Consider the following 21,021-nt stretch of genomic DNA (forward strand, 5'->3'; position numbering starts at 1 on the left):
ATACAGTGTATCAAGGAACATTTCTCACTGGTATACATAGATCAACATACAGAGTATCAAGGAATGGATGAGCCAACTCAGTGTAGGAAGTCTTTTTATGTGGTGCAGTATAAGAATATTTGGTATAAATTATTTGTTTAAAATTTCACTGATAATACTGTACTATATTTATCAGATTATTATGGTAAATATTTCAGATTACAATGAATTAGGCATTAATTAATTACAGTGTAAGCAGATGGTTAGGAGTTTTATTATTATTAAAAGTAATAAGACTGATATACTTATTTCACTGGGTTTGTTTTGTATATACTATTATACATTGAAAGTGCTATATACAATGCTGGTTATTATGATGCAAACCAACTTTCAGGGGTTACCATTAACCCTTCTTACACTCCAGATTTATACAACCTCTTGACCATCCTGTTCTGCTCTGTCCTTTCTAAATGCTCAAACCACTACAACAACCCCTCCTCAGCCCTCTTCTAACTTCTACACTCTGCATTCTTTGCATAATATTAGCACCCTGAAACATGAGATCTCTACTGCCTCCAGCCTCCTTCCCACTGCAGTGTTTAAAACCTATGCCTTGCATCCACATAAAAGTGTTGGTACCACTATATAAAGTTCCTTCACTTTATGTGATAGATATGTTCCTGTCTGATGGTGTATAGAGTTATCTGATTGACTATTTGAGGATGACAGTGAGTTTCCCTATAGGTTGGAGGTAATCTCAAAATTCTCATGTGTCCAGTTTAGGCTCAAGAATCTTTCCAGATGTTGGCTCCTGACTGTCAGGGCCTTTGAATGCTAGAGGGTTAAGGGCTTCAGGAAACTTTGCATCAGCAACATGATCAGCGCTTCCAGATTCACCTGTCACCTTAATGTATAGGTTTTGATGCCAAAAAGAATTTGTCAAACCTGTCCTGACTAGCCATTAAGGGCTCCTGATTGAGGCAGAGCAGAGATTCATCTTTCTCTGGTTCTGGTCCTCCACACACACTGCCAGCATTTTCTCCTTGACTTGGTTGATTGCTGAGAAGCCATAATGATAACTGCGGTGGCAAACACCCAAGTAATGTCTTATATAGATGCTGAGGTGCAAGCACTACCACAAACAAAGTTAGACTGATGTTTTGGTAGTGCACGTCATCATTCACAGTGCCCCATGCAAAGCAACGCACAAAGTGTACAGCAGCGTCTTCCACCCACTCCCATGTGTTAGCGAAATCGCACATAATAAAGTATCCTCTGTAACAAGTTTGCTGGAATTTTCAACTCTAATTACAAAAAAATTAGACCCACAAAATCTTCACAGATGTTTTGTACCTCAACTTCCAGAAATCATTTGACAAAATACCACACAAGAGATTACTAAGCAAATTAAAGTCTGTGTACGAATGGTATACAATACCGACAAGATGGGATTAAGACACATGTGCAACATCTGGGTATCTTTATTGTAGACGTTTCGCCATCCAGTGGTTTTATCAATACAAATTCTAGGACATAACTTGAAGACAGTAGAACTATGTACAGAAGATGAGGTAATCAGTCCCTCAACCTAGGAGTAGGTGCAAAGAGCACCATAGTCGTGGAGATTCTGAAGCAGAAGAAAGGAGCCTGGCGCTTATATAGTAACGTCAGGTGTAGCAGACGAGGGCATATTCACTGGAAGGCGGGATTCCCCAGTGGAAGTAGGTCCTTCCCAAAGAAATGGGTTAGTTGTAGTAGAAGTTGTCGTAGTCGTGAAGGTTATGTACATGTCCTCAGAATTAAGATTCCATGATGTTGCAGTGTCTGACAAGTTGTGTACGAATGGTATACAATACCGGTATTGTATACCATTCGTACACAACTTGTCAGACACTGCAACATCATGGAATCTTAATTCTGAGGACATGTACATAACCTTCACGACTACGACAACTTCTACTACAACTAACCCATTTCTTTGGGAAGGACCTACTTCCACTGGGGAATCCTGCCTTCCAGTGAATATGCCCTCGTCTGCTACACCTGACGTTACTATATAAGCGCCAGGATCCTTTCTTCTGCTTCAGAATCTCCACGACTATGGTGCTCTTCGCACCTACTCCTAGGTTGAGGGACTGATTACCTCATCTTCTGTACATAGTTCTACTGTCTTCAAGTTATGTCCTAGAATTTGTATTGATAAAGCCACTGGATGGCGAAACGTCTACAATAAAGATACCCAGATGTTGCACATGTGTCTTAATCTTATCTTAAATTAAAGTCTCATAGCATAAGGACAATTGTTGGGAGGGTTCCATGGAGATATGATGGTTGGAGATAAACACAATTGTTGAGTTGTATACACTTATATTAGCAAGGTTGTGAGGGAAAGGCCCAGCCTAGCCTGTTGCCTGTAGGTCTATCCGTGAACTGAGAAAGGGACAGGGTGACTCCTGCCCACTGGCAGCACTGTGTGGCATCACATGTTAGCCGCTAAGTCTGGCAAGGTGTCGTCTATATAATACATATGGATGGTACTATGATACTCATCTATGCTACACAACATATACAGGGGATCAGCAACTATGCTGACACAATCTTCTGACCTGGATCAGTAATTGGCAGAATGACATGAAACAGCAAGTAGTTTTAAATAATGTAGTCTCGGGTGAAGTGTGATGAGTAGTCTCTCTCAGGACTCGGTCTTTGACCAAGGGGTAGGGATCATCCTAGCAAAGGATGGAGGAAGGGGGTAAAAGAGGCATGCATGAGCATGTTAGATAGGAGTGAATGATGGAAACAAATGTTTTTTGGGACTTGACAAGCTGTTGGAGTGTAAGCAGGGTAATATTTTGTGAAGGGATTCAGGGAAACCAGGTAGCCAGACTTGAGTCCTGGAGTTGGGAAGTATAATGCCTGTACTTTAACTCTTAAATGGTCCAAACGTATATATACGTTTTTTCAACATCTGAAAGTATGTAAAAAATGTAGATCTTCTTTTTTGTTTTACATTTGAAAACGTGTAAAAAAACTTTTATCTACATTTTTTTTTGTTATATTTGAAAATATGTAAAAAAAGTAGATCTACTTTTGTAGCACTACGAATTTGAACGTCGATCTCTTTGGACCGTTTAAGGGTTAAAGGAGGGGTTTGGGGTATCGGCTGTTTGGAGTGACACCTAAATTGTCGTATCTGGGCACCTTTGCAAAGACAGCGATTGTGTGAATAATGGTAAAAGTGTTTTTCTTTTTTGGGTCACCCTGCCTTAGTGGGAGATGTCTGACATGTTAAAAAAAAAAAATCTAGAAATGGGTTTGCATTCAAACTTTTAAAAGATTGTGAATGAAACAAAATTTAGGAGATGTGCAGCATCCATGACTGACTGTTTTCACTATTCAGAGACATGACCAGGCTATTACAGTGGTCAGGAAAGTGAGGAAAAATACCATTGTGGACAAGTGCAAGGTAAAGCATTTTGTGTATAATAATTTAAAGTACTGTATTAGCATAACTTGTCAGAAAGCCTACTGATACATAATTCAAGAGAAAGACCTAAAATATACTAACAATATCTTGCTGTGAGCAGTAAAGCTCGCAGAATGCTTGGCTTCACAGTAAAAAATTTTTAGTTCAAAGTGGTATCAATACTACAGAACATTTCTTAGACCCCCATCTTGAAGATGCTGCATGGTTTTCTACTGTATAATAGATGTCGATAAATTTGAGAAGATGCAGAGAAGAGGAACTACACTTGTAGTGTATCATCAGTATGAAGCAACCCTTATGAAGAAAAACTTATTCACTTAAAATTTTCTCAATTGGAAATTGAAGGACACTTTAAACCTTCAAGATACTAAACAAATTTGGTTTACTCAAGGATGAAGAGCTTGGCAAAGAAATAGAATTACACAAAATAATGTTATGAATCTTTTACAAGCCGTTTGGCATTAATGTGGGTAAGAGCTTGTTTTACAGAGTTATTCAGCCCTGGATTTGTTTTTCCTCAGGAGTTATTAGGGCAAGAATAATTCAGCCCTTCAAGAATCATTTGGACAAACACTTTGCAAATATAAGATTCTACAAGTCACAGTCCTTTCAAAATATTACATGGGTTATATCCAGAGCCAAGAGCTATTACCATGTTTCAGTTTATTACCCTAGCAATACCTTTAATATTTTTAAGACAAGGTTGGAACCATTTGTGGGCTAAACTTTGCATTTGGTCAGTATTTTTCTAATGTTCGTATGTTGTGATAATTTATTTCTACAACAGCTCATTCCAAACATGAATGATTAGTAAAGATAAGCCTTTGAGAAAGGTACAGCTAAAGTGAAATTGTTGATGCTCACCTATCATGTGATGTTATAACTATTTTGATACTATCTGCGAAGACCACCTATCATATGATGTTATAACTGTCTTCTGTTTGTGAAGACCACCTATTGTGTGATGTTATAACTGTCTTCTGTTTGTGAAGACCACCTATTGTGTGATGTTATAACTGTCTTCTTGCTGTCTGCGAAGAGGAGTCAACTGTGTGACATTGATAACATTGGCCTTGTACCTAACAGTAAGACCTCCAGCATCTCTGGTGTTGAAGGTTTTATGGAATGACAGATCCAACCAGGCCGGGTCCAGGCGAGAGATGAGTCATCTTGTACAGTCCTCTACCTTGTGCAGAAGTCAGAGATGAGACGGGGAACAAGCAATCCAAGAAAATGGTGTATACTCAAGGTGAGAGTGAACTTGTGCCTCACGCTGAGTTTTGCAGCCTCTGCTGTTGAGCAGGTACATGATGCGCCCTAGTGCTGTAGGCTTCTGAGCCACCGCCGCAGCCGCCTTGCTTTCAAAATTTATCACATAATTCTTCATGATCATTGCTGAGGCATATCTCACATCCAGCTATCAGCTGGGCACTCTCTCATTCTCTCTCCCATTCTCTCTCTGCTCTCTCATTCTTTCTCTGCTCTCTCATTCTTTCTCTTCTCTCTCTCATTCTTTCTCTCCTCTCTCTCATTCTTTCTCTTCTCTCTCTCTCATTCTTTCTCTCCTCTCTCTCTCATTCTTTCTCTCCTCTCTCATTCTTTCTCTCTATTTGTCTCTCTCTCTGTCTCTATCTCTATCTGTGTGTCTCTATTTCTCTCTCTCTATCTGTCTCTATCTATCTATCTGTCTGTCTCTCTCTGTCTCTGTCTCTCTCTCTCTGTCTCTCTCTCTCTGTCTCTCTCTCTCTGTCTCTCTCTCTCTGTCTCTGTCTATCTGTCTCTCTCTGTCTCTCTCTCTCTTTGTCTCTTTCTCTCTTTGTCTCTCTGTCTCTCTCTTCTCTCTCTCTCATTAATTCATTCATTTACACGAGAGTTTTTCTGGGTGAGATAATCTACAGTTATGTTTAACCCGTAAACGGTCCAAGCAGATCTACGTTCACATGTGTAGTGCTACAAAAGTAGATCTACTTTTTTTTACATATTTTCATACATAACAAAAAAAAAAGTAGTTCAAAGTTTTTTTACACATTTTCAAATGTAAAAAACAAAAAGATCTACTCTTTTTTACATTCAAATGTTGAAAAAACGTATATATACGTTTGGACCGTTTACTGGTTAAGCTTTTAGTGCTTACCTACTTCAACTCATTTGAAAGTCTTTTGAATGTTATGAAACATACAAACAGAGAACAGGATAAAGTTGGAGCTTGGTGTGGACTAGGATTTCATTTGGTCAGCTGACTTTATTTCATTGATGTTATTATGCTGTACAAACATGTTCTAAATTCAAGTCATTCAAGGAGTGAATGATATCAGATGAAGTGATGTTCTTGAAGAGGTTACAACCAGAGTGTAGTTGCTGTTTACTGCCCATCTTTTTGTGTAGGAGCTGTCTTCTAGCTGTCCACAAAGTGAAGCCAAGTGTGGTACTATTACAGTTTTGGCCTTGTTAGGTAAAAGGACGCAAGTGTAACTAATGTGACATTTTATTGTGGCAACTTTTCACTCTGCAGGAGCTTTGTCAAGCTGTAACAGCTTGACAAAGCTCCTGCGTTTATGTCCTTTTACCTAACATATTGTCAGTAATTTTACCAACATTAATACAATTTTGGCCTTGTACATAACAGTAAGGCCACCCATGTCTCTCCAGTGTTGAAGGGTCTGCTGAAATGACATATCTATCCAGGCTGGGTCCAGGCAAGAGATAAATCATCTTGCTTGGTTCTCAGCCTTGTCCAGAAGTCATAGGTAAGGTGAAGGGCAGGCAATCCAAGAAAGTGGAGCATACTCAAGGTGTAAGTTTTGCTGCTTCTACTGTCAAGCAGGTATGAGATATTTCTTAATGGTTTTAATTCTTGGTTGCTTGCTTACAAGATTTACCACATGGTTCTTCCTAGTTTAGAATCATATTTCACCCTGATGATATCACTCCCTCATCCTTAGGTTCCAAAACATTCCCATTCATTCTTACCACGGCTTCAACACTACCATTGTCATGCCTAGAGACTATCATCATCATCATTTGTGTTTCCTCAGAAGCAAATGTAATCTGCCATCGTTTGCCCCCAGGCTGATACAGCTGTAAGCTGGTGATTGATGTACCCGAGAGCAGGTGGCATTTCCTCTCTTGGATAAGTAAAAGCATTAAGACCAGGTGTGTGATTATGATTCTTGAGTAGAAGTATTTCCTGTATAAATTAGATATACACAACAACCATGAAGCAGTTGTTTGCTTGGTTTGTTCGACATGTAAAATGTTGCGGAACCCAGTTACCACCTCTACTCTGTTCCACTCTCACCTCTCTTCCTGAATATTTTGTTGGGCTCTTTGCCTGCCTTCAACATTTATGGCTGTTCCTACATCTTCTAGACAAGTTGTGTGTATCACTTTGCCTGTTATACAATTTGGGATAACTGTACTGCTTACCTAGCTTGCCCACTGTTGCATCAGGCTAATTCATTTTATTACAGGGATTTCTTAATGTATGACAGTTCTTTATTTGAGGGGCCCATTGTTCGTCCATGCCTCTCCTGCTTAGTGTGCTGCATCCTCAAAGTGTTTGCCAGGTGTAGGTCAAGATGGCACAAGCCACTTAAGGTTATTCCAATTCTTCCATATCCAGTTTACTGTTCTTAAATGTTGAAATCATAAATGCAGTTTGTGATCATACTAATTTGCCTTTTTTTTTTCCTCTTTCATATTCTTTTCAGTTTTTTACTTTACCAGCAAAAATTATAACAACTTTGTCGGTGTCAAGTAGTTTTCTTTAATAGGTTTTAAGTACTGTAGTTACATGCCATTTTATTTCAGTGTTTGTTATACTCAGTCTTATGTTTTATTTTTTCTGTTTATTTTATTGCTTCACTTTGCTTGGCTACATTTGTTCAGCTTTTGCCTATCTTTGTTTTTAATTACAGATCTTATGTAACTTATCTGATTTTCTGTTGCTAGACTTATCATGTTCACTTATGTTACAGTTTTGGTTTCCCTTCCCTCATTTCATGGTACCTCTCACTCCATCACTGATTTTTATAACTTAGGTTTTGTTCAATTTTTAGATAAAGTATTTCATCAGTTTTCTACATCCTGCAAATCGGTAAACTAAAAAAGTTAGGTGCTACTGTTCAGGAATAATTTAATAATTTACCTACATAAACAATGGCTTGTATTTTATGTGTAATAAGAACATAAGAACATAAGAACGAAGGAACACTGCAGAAGGCCTACTGGCCCATGCGAGACAGGTCCAAGTCTCCTACCGGCTTAAGCCAATGCACCCAACCTAGTCAGGTCAGGTCACATTGACTTAAGGGAGGAACACGGCAACCGATGATGATGAACAGATTCAGGAAAACAGAACCACTTTTATTAATTGAGGTACATAGCATTAAGTTCACATTTAGTGAAGTTTCTCAAGTGAATCTAAAAATTCAAAGATGTGCTCATGTACAGTATATAATGAAGAGGGTAGTGCATCAGGTGAAAATAGAGAAGTGTCCAGTGCGTGGAAGCATGAAAGGGACGTTAGGCCTATTGCAATACTCTGGTACCCGGGAATATTATCCAAGTGTGTTATGATTATATTTGTTCCTATTCTTGAGTATGATGTGGGCAAGAGACAAGGCTAAATTGAGAGCCCTTTGCTCTGAGGAATAATGTTTGTAATCCTAACAAGAGCTACTTCTAAACACTTTCTGTTGGTGTGGTTCTCTTGAATGACAGTATTCTTACTCACCACGCAAGTGTTGTTTTCATTGATGCAGCACACACGCTGTGTTTGTTAACATGAGTCTTCAAGTCTCCGGTTTCTTTATAAGGGATTATATATACACCCGCAGAATGTTAACCTCTTTTTTTTTTTTTTTTAACCTTTGATTGTGTCAAGTCCCAGAGAGTTTTTGTGGTGACAGTGTCAGAATCCATTTTATCATCCTGTAGATGATTGCTGCAGTAAAGGCTGTGTCTTTATGGGTAGGATCAATCTTCTTGTGGTGTTATTCTCAGATTTTAGGGGTCTGGTAAATACTAGTGGCTTTCTGCGACTTTTTCTCATGTTGATGGGAAATTTTGGGGACTTCCACCCAATAGTTGTGTAGGTGAGTACATCATCCTGAATGTAATACTTATAATATAAGATTTCTGAGGAAGAAGCCAGTATACTTTGTAACACCCAAGAATGGTAGGCAGCCCTCTGCCTCTTCCTTCCCCTGTGTGGGAAAAAATGTTGAAAAAAAGATACAGTGCGAAAAGGATACATATTTTTCTAAAAGTTCTTCTCCTCTCAACAAACCGGCCATATCCCACTAAGGCAGGGTGACCCAAAAAGAAAAACAGAAGGAAGAATTCTATTCCACTTCCCCATGGAGATAAGAGCAAATAAATAAGAACAAGAAGTAGTAAGAAAATAGAAGAAAACCTAGAGGGGTGTGTATATATATGCTTGTACATACATGAGAGCTAAAGAAGGAGTAGCAATAATGTTGAAGGATAAGCTATGGCAGGAAAAGAGGGACTATAAATGTATTAATTCAAGGATTATGTGGAGTAAAATAAAGATTGGATGTGAAAAGTGGGTTATAATAAGCGTGTATGCACCTGGAGAAGAGAGAAGTGTAGAGGAGAGAGAGAGATTTTGGGAAATGTTGAGTGAATGCGTGGGGAGTTTTGAATCAAGTGTGAGAGTAATGGTGGTTGGGGATTTTAATGCTAAAGTGGGTAAAAATGTTATGGAGGGAGTAGTAGGTAAATTTGGGGTGCCAGGGGTAAATGTAAATGGGGAGCCTTTAATTGAGCTATGTGTAGAAAGAAATTTGGTAATAAGTAATACATATTTTATGAAAAAGAGGATAAATAAATATACAAGGTATGATGTAGCACGTAATGAAAGTAGTTTATTAGATTATGTATTGGTGGATAAAAGGTTGATGGGTAGGCTCCAGGATGTACATGTTTATAGAGGGGCAACTGATATATCGGATCATTATTTAGTTGTAGCTACAGTTAGAGTAAGAGGTAGATGGGAAAAGAGGAAGGTGGCAACAACAAGTAAGAGGGAAGTGAAAGTGTATAAACTAAGGGAGGAGGAAGTTCGGGTGAGATATAAGCGACTATTGGCAGAAAGGTGGGCTAGTGCAAAGATGAGTAGTGGGGGGGTTGAAGAGGGTTGGAATAGTTTTAAAAATGCAGTATTAGAATGTGGGGCAGAAGTTTGTGGTTATAGGAGGGTGGGGGCAGGAGGAAAGAGGAGTGATTGGTGGAATGATGAAGTAAAGGGTGTGATAAAAGAGAAAAAGGTAGCTTATGAGAGGTTTTTACAAAGCAGAAGTGTTATAAGAAGAGCAGAGTATATGGAGAGTAAAAGAAAGGTAAAGAGAGTGGTGAGAGAGTGCAAAAGGAGAGCAGATGATAGAGTGGGAGAGGCACTGTCAAGAAATTTTAATGAAAATAAGAAAAAATTTTGGAGTGAGTTAAACAAGTTAAGAAAGCCTAGGGAAAATATGGATTTGTCAGTTAAAAACAGAGTAGGGGAGTTAGTAGATGGGGAGATGGAGGTATTGGGTAGATGGCGAGAATATTTTGAGGAACTTTTAAATGTTAAGGAAGAAACAGAGGCAGTAATTTCATGCACTGGTCAGGGAGGTATACCATCTTTTAGGAGTGAAGAAGAGCAGAATGTAAGTGTGGGGGAGGTACGTGAGGCATTACGTAAAATGAAAGGGGGTAAAGCAGCTGGAACTGATGGGATCATGACAGAAATGTTAAAAGCAGGGGGGGATATAGTGTTGGAGTGGTTGGTACTTTTGTTTAATAAATGTATGAAAGAGGGGAAGGTACCTAGGGATTGGCAGAGAGCATGTATAGTCCCTTTATATAAAGGGAAAGGGGACAAAAGAGACTGTAAAAATTATAGAGGAATAAGCTTACTGAGTATACCAGGAAAAGTGTACGGTAGGGTTATAATTGAAAGAATTAGAGGTAAGACAGAATGTAGGATTGCGGATGAGCAAGGAGGTTTTAGAGTGGGTAGGGGATGTGTAGATCAGGTGTTTACATTGAAGCATATATGTGAACAGTATTTAGATAAAGATAGGGAAGTTTTTATTGCATTTATGGATTTAGAAAAGGCATATGATAGAGTGGATAGAGGAGCAATGTGGCAGATGTTGCAAGTATATGGAATAGGTGGTAAGTTATTAAATGCTGTAAAGAGTTTTTATGAGGATAGTGAGGCTCAGGTTAGGGTGTGTAGAAGAGAGGGAGACTACTTCCCGGTAAAAGTAGGTCTTAGACAGGGATGTGTAATGTCACCATGGTTGTTTAATATATTTATAGATGGGGTTGTAAAGGAAGTAAATGCTAGGGTGTTTGGGAGAGGGGTGGGATTAAATTATGGGGAATCAAATTCAAAATGGGAATTGACACAGTTACTTTTTGCTGATGATACTGTGCTTATGGGAGATTCTAAAGAAAAATTGCAAAGGTTAGTGGATGAGTTTGGGAATGTGTGTAAAGGTAGAAAGTTGAAAGTGAACATAGAAAAGAGTAAGGTGATGAGGGTGTCAAATGATTTAGATAAAGAAAAATTGGATATCAAATTGGGGAGGAGGAGTATGGAAGAAGTGAATGTTTTCAGATACTTGGGAGTTGACGTGTCGGCGGATGGATTTATGAAGGATGAGGTTAATCATAGAATTGATGAGGGAAAAAAGGTGAGTGGTGCGTTGAGGTATATGTGGAGTCAAAAAACGTTATCTATGGAGGCAAAGAAGGGAATGTATGAAAGTATAGTAGTACCAACACTCTTATATGGGTGTGAAGCTTGGGTGGTAAATGCAGCAGCGAGGAGACGGTTGGAGGCAGCGGAGATGTCCTGTTTAAGGGCAATGTGTGGTGTAAATATTATGCAGAAAATTCGGAGTGTGGAAATTAGGAGAAGGTGTGGAGTTAATAAAAGTATTAGTCAGAGGGCAGAAGAGGGGTTGTTGAGGTGGTTTGGTCATTTAGAGAGAATGGATCACAGTAGAATGACATGGAAAGCATATAAATCTATAGGGGAAGGAAGGCGGGGTAGGGGTCGTCCTCGAAAGGGTTGGAGAGAGGGGGTAAAGGAGGTTTTGTGGGTAAGGGGCTTGGACTTCCAGCAAGCGTGCGTGAGCGTGTTAGATAGGAGTGAATGGAGACGAATGGTACTTGGGACCTGACGATCTGTTGGAGTGTGAGCAGGGTAATATTTAGTGAAGGGATTCAGGGAAACCGGTTATTTTCATATAGTCGGACTTGAGTCCTGGAAATGGGAAGTACAATGCCTGCACTTTAAAGGAGGGGTTTGGGATATTGGCAGTTTGGAGGGATATGTTGTGTATCTTTATATGTTTATGCTTCTAGACTGTTGTATTCTGAGCACCTCTGCAAAAACAGTGATAATGTGCGAGTGTGGTGAAAGTGTTGAATGATGATGAAAGTATTTTCTTTTTGGGGATTTTCTTTCTTTTTTGGGTCACCCTGCCTCGGTGGGAGACGGCCGACTTGTTGAAAAAAAAAAAAAAAAAAAAACATACATGTGTAATGTGACCAAAGTGTAAGTAGAAGTAGCAAGACGTACCTGAAATCTTGTATGTTTATGAAATAGAAAAAAGACACCAGCAATCCTACCATCATGTAAAACAATTGCAGGCTTTCGTTTTACACTCACTTGGCAGGACGGTAGTACTTCTGTGGGTGGGTACTGTCTACGAACCTACTACCAAGGTTTTCTAAAAGTTATGAAAAGAAAAATGAAAGTCAAATCAAACTTATGGTTTAATGGTAAGTTGATGTTGAGAAAAATAGTAACTTGGCCACAGCAGTTGCATAAATATGCATAGCAGTACAAATGTTTTACATAAATTTAATGATGTCAAATTATGATTGTTTTTCACTTTTTTTGTTTTCAGTGTCTAATGCTATGTATTGCAGTTTGATATTACAGTGTAGATGCATTTCAGGGAATGATACTGCTTAAGACATGGATAGATACAGAGTGGCATATCACACATGTTTTTATTTTATGGGTGAATAATATAAGGTGTTATTTAGGTTTCGTGTATATAGCATAAAAATATTTTGAAATAGTTCAGTGAGATTTCTGTTTTTGCATTAAACTCATGACCATTTTGAAGCAGCCTGGTCCAGCTATCTGATCAGCCAAAAGCTTATTTAGCTTGAACAGGAACATGGCTGATTATTTATTGTCCTTGATTCAGGATATATTCCATGATTTTTTTATATGTAATTTTTAATGAGAATTTATAAAATATTCTTGTTTCCCAGGGACTGTGTACTTCCTACTGATGCTCCATTCACCCTAATGGTTGCAATTTTCTCATCTTAAAATATGCTAAAAAGTAACAAAAAAGAATTTTATCATATATTAAGTTCCTTGTTCTTCTTGCTTATTGCAGTAAAAGTTTGTGGAGATGATTAAAGTGGCTGTATATCCATATATGTGCAGAGAAAATCCCTAGGCTTGCTACATCAGTTGATGGACTCTACCTTTCCCTACACGATTTTGTTTTTCCAAATGTACCTTGAGTGTTATGCTTATTTTAGTGCTTAGCACCTCCAGCATCACTGGTATTTCATTATGGTGTCTTAGTTAATATCCAGAGACAAGACAGGGTGATGACAAAGACTGAAAATTAAACACAAAAGTGTGAGCATTGTTTACATCAGAGAGTCAAGCTTCCAGTGTGAATGTTGTTTGTTTACAGTGAAACTGGTAAAATAAAACAAAATTTCAATGGTGGTGTATGGGTAAAATGGTGCATAGTAGAGGAATATTTGGCATTTTACTGTATTTAGCTAAAAGAAAATTTTAATTTTAATTATTCTTTCCAATTCAAAAAATATTGTACATTATTATTGATACAATGGATAACAAGAATATTAAAAAAAAAAAAGACCGAGTCAATGATGGTACAGTACTGTACTCTTTAAGTCTCTTATTTTCTCCACACTGGAATACTTCTGTATATTAAGAGCCCTTTTCAAGGCAGGAGATATTTCAGAACTAGAAATCATACATCTCTTTACTTCCCATGTACATAAATACAGTGAAACATCTGAACTATTGGATCACTTGAATTCCCTCAAATTATACTCCTTGGAATATAGGTGAGAAAGGTACATCATAATTTTTAATTGGAAAATCCTGGAGGGACTGGTCCCTAACTTGCACACCAAAATCACTCCATATGAAAGCAAGAGACTTGGTAGACAGTGCAAAATAAGTCCAGTACAAAACAGAAGTGTGATGAGGACACAGAGGGAACTTGATAAGTGTAAGGGTTTTTTGACTTTCTTCCCTCAAGGGAAGTTCCTTGATGCTGGTGAGAGGCTCTTGATTTAGGGAATTGGATCTGTGCTCCAGTTCCCTGGATTGAGCCTGAATACCTTTCATCCCCCCCCCACAGGTGCTGTATAATCCTATGGGTTTAGCGCTCCCCCATGATTATAATAATCTTGATTTTCTAATGCCTTCCTTTCATGCATAAGGGAAATTACTGTATTAATAAATCTGTTAGTATCTTCAAGGGGAAACTTGATAAGTTCCTCAAGGCAGTTCCTTATCAGCATGATCAGTCAGGCTGGTAAATGGGAGGTCTGGTCTGGGACTGGGCTGTGGGGGAGATGGCCCCCTGCTATTATCGAAGGGTATATGTGTGAGAGTATTAGACAGGAGTGAGTGGAAACGAATGGTTTTTGGAATATAATGAGCTGTTGGAGTGTGAGCATGGTAACGTTTTTTGAAGGGATTCAGGGAAACTAGTTAGCTGGATTTAAGTCCTGGAGGTGGGAAGCATAATGCCTGCACTCCAAAGGAAAGATCTGGAATATTTGCTTTTTGGAGTGACAACTGTCATATCTGCAATGGCAAGTCAGTGTGATTGATGGTGAAAGTATTTCTTTTTAGGGTCACCCTGCCTTGGTGGGAGATGGCCAGCATGTTAAAAAATAAAATAGATAAGGTAAGGTATTTGTTGCAGTATCCTTATCTTAGGTTGTTTATAGTAAAACTCACAGAAATATACTAAGAATGTGCAGTCTTAGATCTGAGATAACTTCACTCTGGGCAGCAGATTTGGTGGCCAGAGTGAAAATGCAAATTATGCCGTATAGACATTTTGCCATGAATTATGTGGTAAAGGGTTAAACAAGTAATTATGGCATGCAAAAGGAGAGATTATTATTAAAGTGAGAAATAGATTCAGTGTGTGTTTACAGCCTGCAGAGAGCCAATAAAACATTTAAATTACTAAGAACACCTCAAAACCCTAAATACAAACTTTTTGGAATGGAGGAGATACATGATAATTTATACGTGGATGTTCTTGATGGTCTAGTCCCAGATCTGCACACTGCTATAACAGTATACTGGAGTGAGAGATATGAGAGAAAATGTACAATAAACCCTGTGAAAAGCAAGGGCACTGTGAGCCACACAGGAGAATATTGTATCAATATCCATAGACATAGATTATTTAACACTACCAGAAGATAACAGAAACACTGCTGGAACAAGTGTAGAGGTCTTCAAGAGGACACCCAACAAATAATAATAATAATAATTATTGTTGATTATCATGATGAATAATGCAACATTGTTTAATCTTTACAGTTAACCAAAGAAGTGCCTCCAATTATGAATGTGTTAAACCTTCATGAAAATCTTCTGGAGGCGCTACTAGAGGTCGGGGCATATGCTGATGCTCAGGCAGTTCTGGCTAAATATGATGATATAGCACTACCCAAGTCTGCTACTATATGTTACACAGCGGCACTCTTGAAGGCGCGCACAGTAGCTGATAAGTAAGTGTCTCCTCCAGTATGAAGGAAAGATGTAGACAAGCTTTTATTGTGACAGTGGTTTGCTTTGTATAGATCTTTATCAATTAATTTGATAAAGCTCTGTAGAGAGCAAAGCGTTAAAAAGTTTGCTCAACACGTCTTTATTAAGTTCAGCATTAAAGCTTTACATTCACTCCTCCAATTGTAACTATTTGTGTGAATAAGGCAGCATACCTTGCAAGTGAGAGTCTCATCTCCCATGATGCAGAAATACTTTTTTTTTTTTTTTTTTTTTTTTTTTTTTTTTTTTGTGTGTGTGTGTGTGTGTAAATTTGGCTGTCTCCCATTGAGGTAGGGTGACCTGAAAAGAAGAAACACTTTCACCATCATTCACTCCATCACTGTTCTGCAAGAGTTGTGCTTACACTACAGTTATAAAACTGTAACATTAACACCCCAAAATGCAATATCCCCCATACCTCCTTCAGAGTGCAGGCACTGTACTTACCACCTAAAGGACTAAAGTCCGGCTAATCAGTTTCCCCGAATTCCTTCACATTTCTTACCTTGTTTACACTCCAACAGCTCATCAAGTCCAAAAAATTACATGCCTCCACTCCAATCTAACACGCTCGCACATGCCTGCTGGATGTCCAAACCCATTGCACACAAAACCTTGACTCCCTCCCTCTAACCTTTCCTAGGGTGACCCCTACATTGCCTTCCTTCCATTGCAGATTTATACACCCTCCAAGTCATCCTATTTTGCTCCACTCTCATTAAATGTCTTAACCACCTCAACAACCCCTCCTCAGCCTTCTGGATAATACTTATATAGTAACCCTACGCCTCTTCATAATCTCCAGGCTACAAATTCTCTGCATGATATTTACAGCACACTGCCTTCAGACACATCTCCACTGCCTCCAGCCTCCTCCTTACTACAACATTCACAACCTATGCTTCACACCCATATAAGAGAGTTGGTACCACTGTACTCTCATATGTTCCCCTTTATGCCTCCATGTATAACATTCTTTTTCTCCACAGATACCTCAAATGCACCACACACCTTTTTCCCCTCATCAGTTCTATGGTTCACCTTGTCTTTCATAGACCCATTCACCGACATGCTCACTTCCAAATAACTGAACGCATTTACTTCTTTTATACTCCCTTTTTCCTATACTATATTCATTCTTTCATTACCTAAGTCATTCCTTAACCTTACAACCTTGCTCTTTCCTATGTTCACTTTTAATGTTCTTTTGTAACTTCTCTTCAGAATCTCCCCAAAACAGTGTCATCAGCAAAAAGCAACTGCAACAACTCCTATTTTGTATTAGATTCTTCATATTTTAATTCCACACCTCTCCCCAACACCCTAGCATTTACTTCCTTTACAGCCTCGTCTACAAATATATTAACCCTTTGAAAATTATTTTTTCTTGTGAAATAATAGAGAATCTTTTCCTGATGGTAATGACACCAAAAGTATGAAATTTGATCGAGAACTTACAGAATTACGCTCCCGTGAAGTTAGCGATCTCGGCGATTTCGCCGAATTTGAGCCCTATTTTTGGCCAATTCCATTGTTCCAGTTGACCAAACTCATAGCTATTTCTTTAGAACTCCATTTTGTCTATCAATTGAGTACAAGAAACCACCCATTTACCAATTTCAACTACCCAATAAAGTGGTCAGAAATTGGCAGTTTAGCCAATTTCACACAAATTAAAAAAGATGCCAATTTCAAAATAGGGTCCAGAATAAACAATGCAGACATTCTTGGCACTAAAATAACATATCCTCTGTTCATTAGTCACGTCTCCAGGCCCCTCTTATATTATGTTATGCAGACTACTGCATTATTGTAAAAATGGTATAAATAATATCAATGCACTAGTGAAAGAGTATTAGACTCCCCAGTTGATGTGTATTGGACGTGTTGTGTGATTTGCTTACTCTTGAATGCTGGTAAAAATTGAACATTTCTGCTACTTTGAGCTCAATTTCAAGGTTGTTTTCATCATGAAACTAATCAAAATCATCTCTGTTTCTGTAAAATGTTTTCCATGTTATCAAATGAGACCAAGAAAATGGGAAAACAACCATAAATAATATACAAAAATACACTTCAAAGTTGGCGTTTTAATCCAAAAACACGGTCGGAGTTTTTTTCTCATGCACTGCGTGCTGCAGGATTTTTTTTGTACAGTGCACACTGACCACACAGACTCATTTTCTCACTTGTGGGCCTACCAGTTTTCTCCTGCTTGATTTGAAACCGCTAGAATTATTGAGTATATATACATCTGAAACACTGGCTCATAAGACGTATATATACAGCCAAAACAGTCAAAGGATTAAACAGTCATAGTGACATCACACATCCCTGTCTAAAGCCTACTTTTACTGGAAAATAATCTTCCTCTGTTCTTCATACTCTTAACATGAGCCTTGTTATCCTCATAAAAACTCTTAACTGCTTTGAGTAACCTACCACCTGTTCCATACACTTGCAGCATCTGCCACATTGTTTTCCCTATTTTTTTCTAAATCCATGAATGTAACAAAAACTTCTTTAAATTATGTAAATATTGTTCACTTATATGCTTCAATGTAAACACTTGGTCTACATATCCCCTACTCTTCCTAAAGCCTCTTTGTTCATCTGTGGTTCTGCTTTCCATCTTGCCATTAATTCTTTCAGTAAAAACTTTACCACACACTTTACTGGGTAAACTCACCAGGCTTATTCCCCCCATAATTTTTACTTTCTCTTTTGTCTCCCTTTCTTTATGCAAAGGATCTATGCATGCTCTCTGCCAGTCCATAAGTACCTTTCCCTCTTTCATACATCTATTGAACTAAAGTACCAACCACTCCAAAACTATATCCCCACCTGATTTTAACATTTCTGTCTTGATCCCATTAATCCTATTTGCCTTATACCCTTTTATTTAACCACAGCCTCATGCACCTTCCCCACACTAACACCTGGCTCTTCTTCACTCCTAAAAGATAGTACAGTAGGGCCCCATTTATACAGCTGGTTAGGTTCCAGGCTACTGCTGTAAAGTGGAACACACTTTTTTTCCACTTATAAATGAATATAAATACTAGATAACAAGTTTACACTAACATATATTAAGTTAGCAATATAAATAGGCATTAAAAAACAATAGAAAAGTAAAATACACATATAGTAGTATACTCATTACTTAACTTAAAATGTTTGTAGTCTTAATGTAGGGTGAGATGAGTAGTATTTATTATAAGAAATCAAGTGTGGTATGTATGGTAGCCAGCCAGGCTACCACACCAGGCCAACCCACCCACACATAATATTCTATGACATCTAAGCGTCCCAGAGCTATGAAATGCATATACAGTTCACTCATTACTTACCTTTAAATATTTGTAGTCTTATGTAGGTTCAGAGGTGAGTAAACGAGGTAAAACAAATAAATTAAAGAGAGAGAGAATGAGTACGTGAGAGAGGACAGGTGCGGAGTTATGTAAACAAACCAGGCGAACACGTCTGGTTTGTGTACAAGTTGTCTCTACGTTGATATGGTAGAATAAAGAGGAACACTCCCATTCTCATGTAACACCATTTTTAGAAGAAATGACGCTTTGAGCGAAGGCATACGAAAGGAATCATTTTCTACAGTTACCCCCAGTAACACATTTTCTCTTATGTTATTCTTGCCGTCACTCGTACAAGTCGTCTGGCTACCACATCGCATGTTTATGTTAATTTATTCTACAGTGGAGTGTATTTATCATCTTTATATGTTATGTATCGTGTCGTATATTATTTTAATGTTATGTTTATTATATATTTTTGAAAAAATATCATAGATGGATCAATGAAAATGTGTTTATTAACATAATATACAACATTTAATGAGACTCTGATTATCATTGAGTATTATTATTATCATTACTAATATGGCATCTCAAGACATAAGACACTCTTACTGATTTTAATGTGTACCTGCACGCCAGCACAGTGTGTATTTAGGTACAGGTATACGTAAGTATAATTATCAGAGTATATATAAAATATGAAATAACTTTTAAAAACACTTGAAATTTTGGAGTTTCCAGACATAATGGAGAGATGTGGTGCTTATGGAGCTAACGGAGAATGTAAACAAACCTGGTGGGGCACGGCGACTGTATTAGAAAGTCAGGTTGGGGGAGCCGTATAGCGAATTTTGGTCATAATTTGAAATGTCCGTATTAGCGGAATGACATAAAGTAAAATGCCGTAAAGTGAGGCCCTACTGTATACTTCCCTGACCATTGCATGAAATCACAACCTCCCTCTTTTCACCAACATTTAACAGTTCTTCAAAATATTCCCTCCATCTTCCTGATACAACTTCCCATCTAATAAGTCTCCTCTTCTGTCTTTAATGTTAAATCCATTTGTTCCCTTGGTTTTCTCAACCTATTAATTTCACACCAAAACTTTTTCTTATTCTCAGTGAAAATACTTTTATAGTTACCTAATGTACATGAAGTACAGGATAGTTCATTTTTGTTTTTGTGGAAGTATGCATAAAGTATATGGATGAAAAAATCTTGGTGTTACATTGGACTACTATAAATGATATTGCTTTTTTTCCAGATTTTCTCCAGATATAGCCAGTAAACGTGGTCTCACAGCAGCAGAAATGGCAGCGGTTGAAGCTATTCACCGTGCTGTAGAGTTCAATCCACATGTTCCCAAGGTAGCCACTTAAATGTATTAAAAGTTTAAGTGTACATTTGCAGTACAGTACCGAACAATCTTTTTCTAATCAAGAATGTTGATGATGATACATATGACTTCTAAATAAAATAGGAAAACATATGGGGAAGTGGTAACAGAAAATTTGAAATAAAAACACTTTAGAATAAGTGGAAAGTAAAGCAATTTATATATATTTATTCGTAGTATTTTTTTCTCTGAAGAGGTACAGCATCCAAATATATACAATTCCATAAAATGGAATTATGTAATGTTTATCTTGCACTCTTAAAAAGTGCATGATGGACTGGATGTGCAATATTTAACAACAGCCTGTGTCCACAAAGGTAGGGTAACCCAAAGGAGGAAATGCACCAACTCTCATTCATTCAATAACTGTCCAGTCGGAAGTGTGCAGTCATGATATCTCAAATTGTCCTCCAAACTGCATCATCCCTACCCATCCTTCAGAGTGCAGGCACTATACCTTCCACTGTTAGAATCTAAATCCTTCGAACTATTTTTCATTAATTTTTTCATGCTATCTTGCTCACATTCCAATGGCATATCAGGTTGCAAAAAACAAATACCTGTAACTTCATCCATTTTCCCTCAAATTTCATGCCCAGTTGTTTATTACCCAATTTTTTCATGCTTCATCACTTTTCTTTTTTCTGTGTTCACACTCAACTTTCATTATTGAACATCCCTTTCAAATTCCTCTACTAAACTGAATCTCCTAGCACAGTGTCATCAAAATTGGCCAATTGTGTCACCTCCCATCTTGTATCATTTTATTTATTGACACTGAGTGTCTCCCACATAGGTAGGGTGACTCAAAAAAATGGAAACTCATTGACCATTACATGTTCAATAACTGTCTTTCCTGAAGTGGACAGACATTACAGTTCAGTTGACCTTTTGGGCTTCTATACCCTACCACACCTTCAGAGTGCAGCACAGTACTCCAGGACTTAGTCCTTCT

The 21,021-nt window shown here is 38.0% G+C and overlaps 1 protein-coding gene across 7 annotated transcripts in view; it reads left to right on the forward strand.

Annotated features, from left to right (window-relative positions):
• Positions 1-21,021, forward strand: part of LOC128696978 (protein ST7 homolog) — a 113,035-nt gene that overhangs the window by 69,012 nt on the left and 23,002 nt on the right. For 5 of the 7 annotated variants that reach the window (XR_011393299.1, XM_053788434.2, XM_053788436.2 and 2 more), the window contains 3 exons: positions 4,599-4,715; positions 15,123-15,313; positions 19,935-20,037. Coding sequence is in view for 6 of the 7 variants with exons in the window: in XM_053788434.2 (XP_053644409.1) it covers positions 4,599-4,715; positions 15,123-15,313; positions 19,935-20,037 (411 nt within the window). In the remaining variant the exon portion in view is untranslated. The remainder of the gene's footprint in view (positions 1-4,598; positions 4,716-15,122; positions 15,314-19,934; positions 20,038-21,021) is intronic. The other 2 variants (XM_053788435.2, XM_053788433.2) reach the window with 1 other exon arrangement.

The sequence above is a fragment of the Cherax quadricarinatus genome, chromosome 49, assembly GCF_038502225.1.
Source record: "Cherax quadricarinatus isolate ZL_2023a chromosome 49, ASM3850222v1, whole genome shotgun sequence".
Lineage (NCBI taxonomy): Eukaryota > Metazoa > Arthropoda > Malacostraca > Decapoda > Parastacidae > Cherax > Cherax quadricarinatus.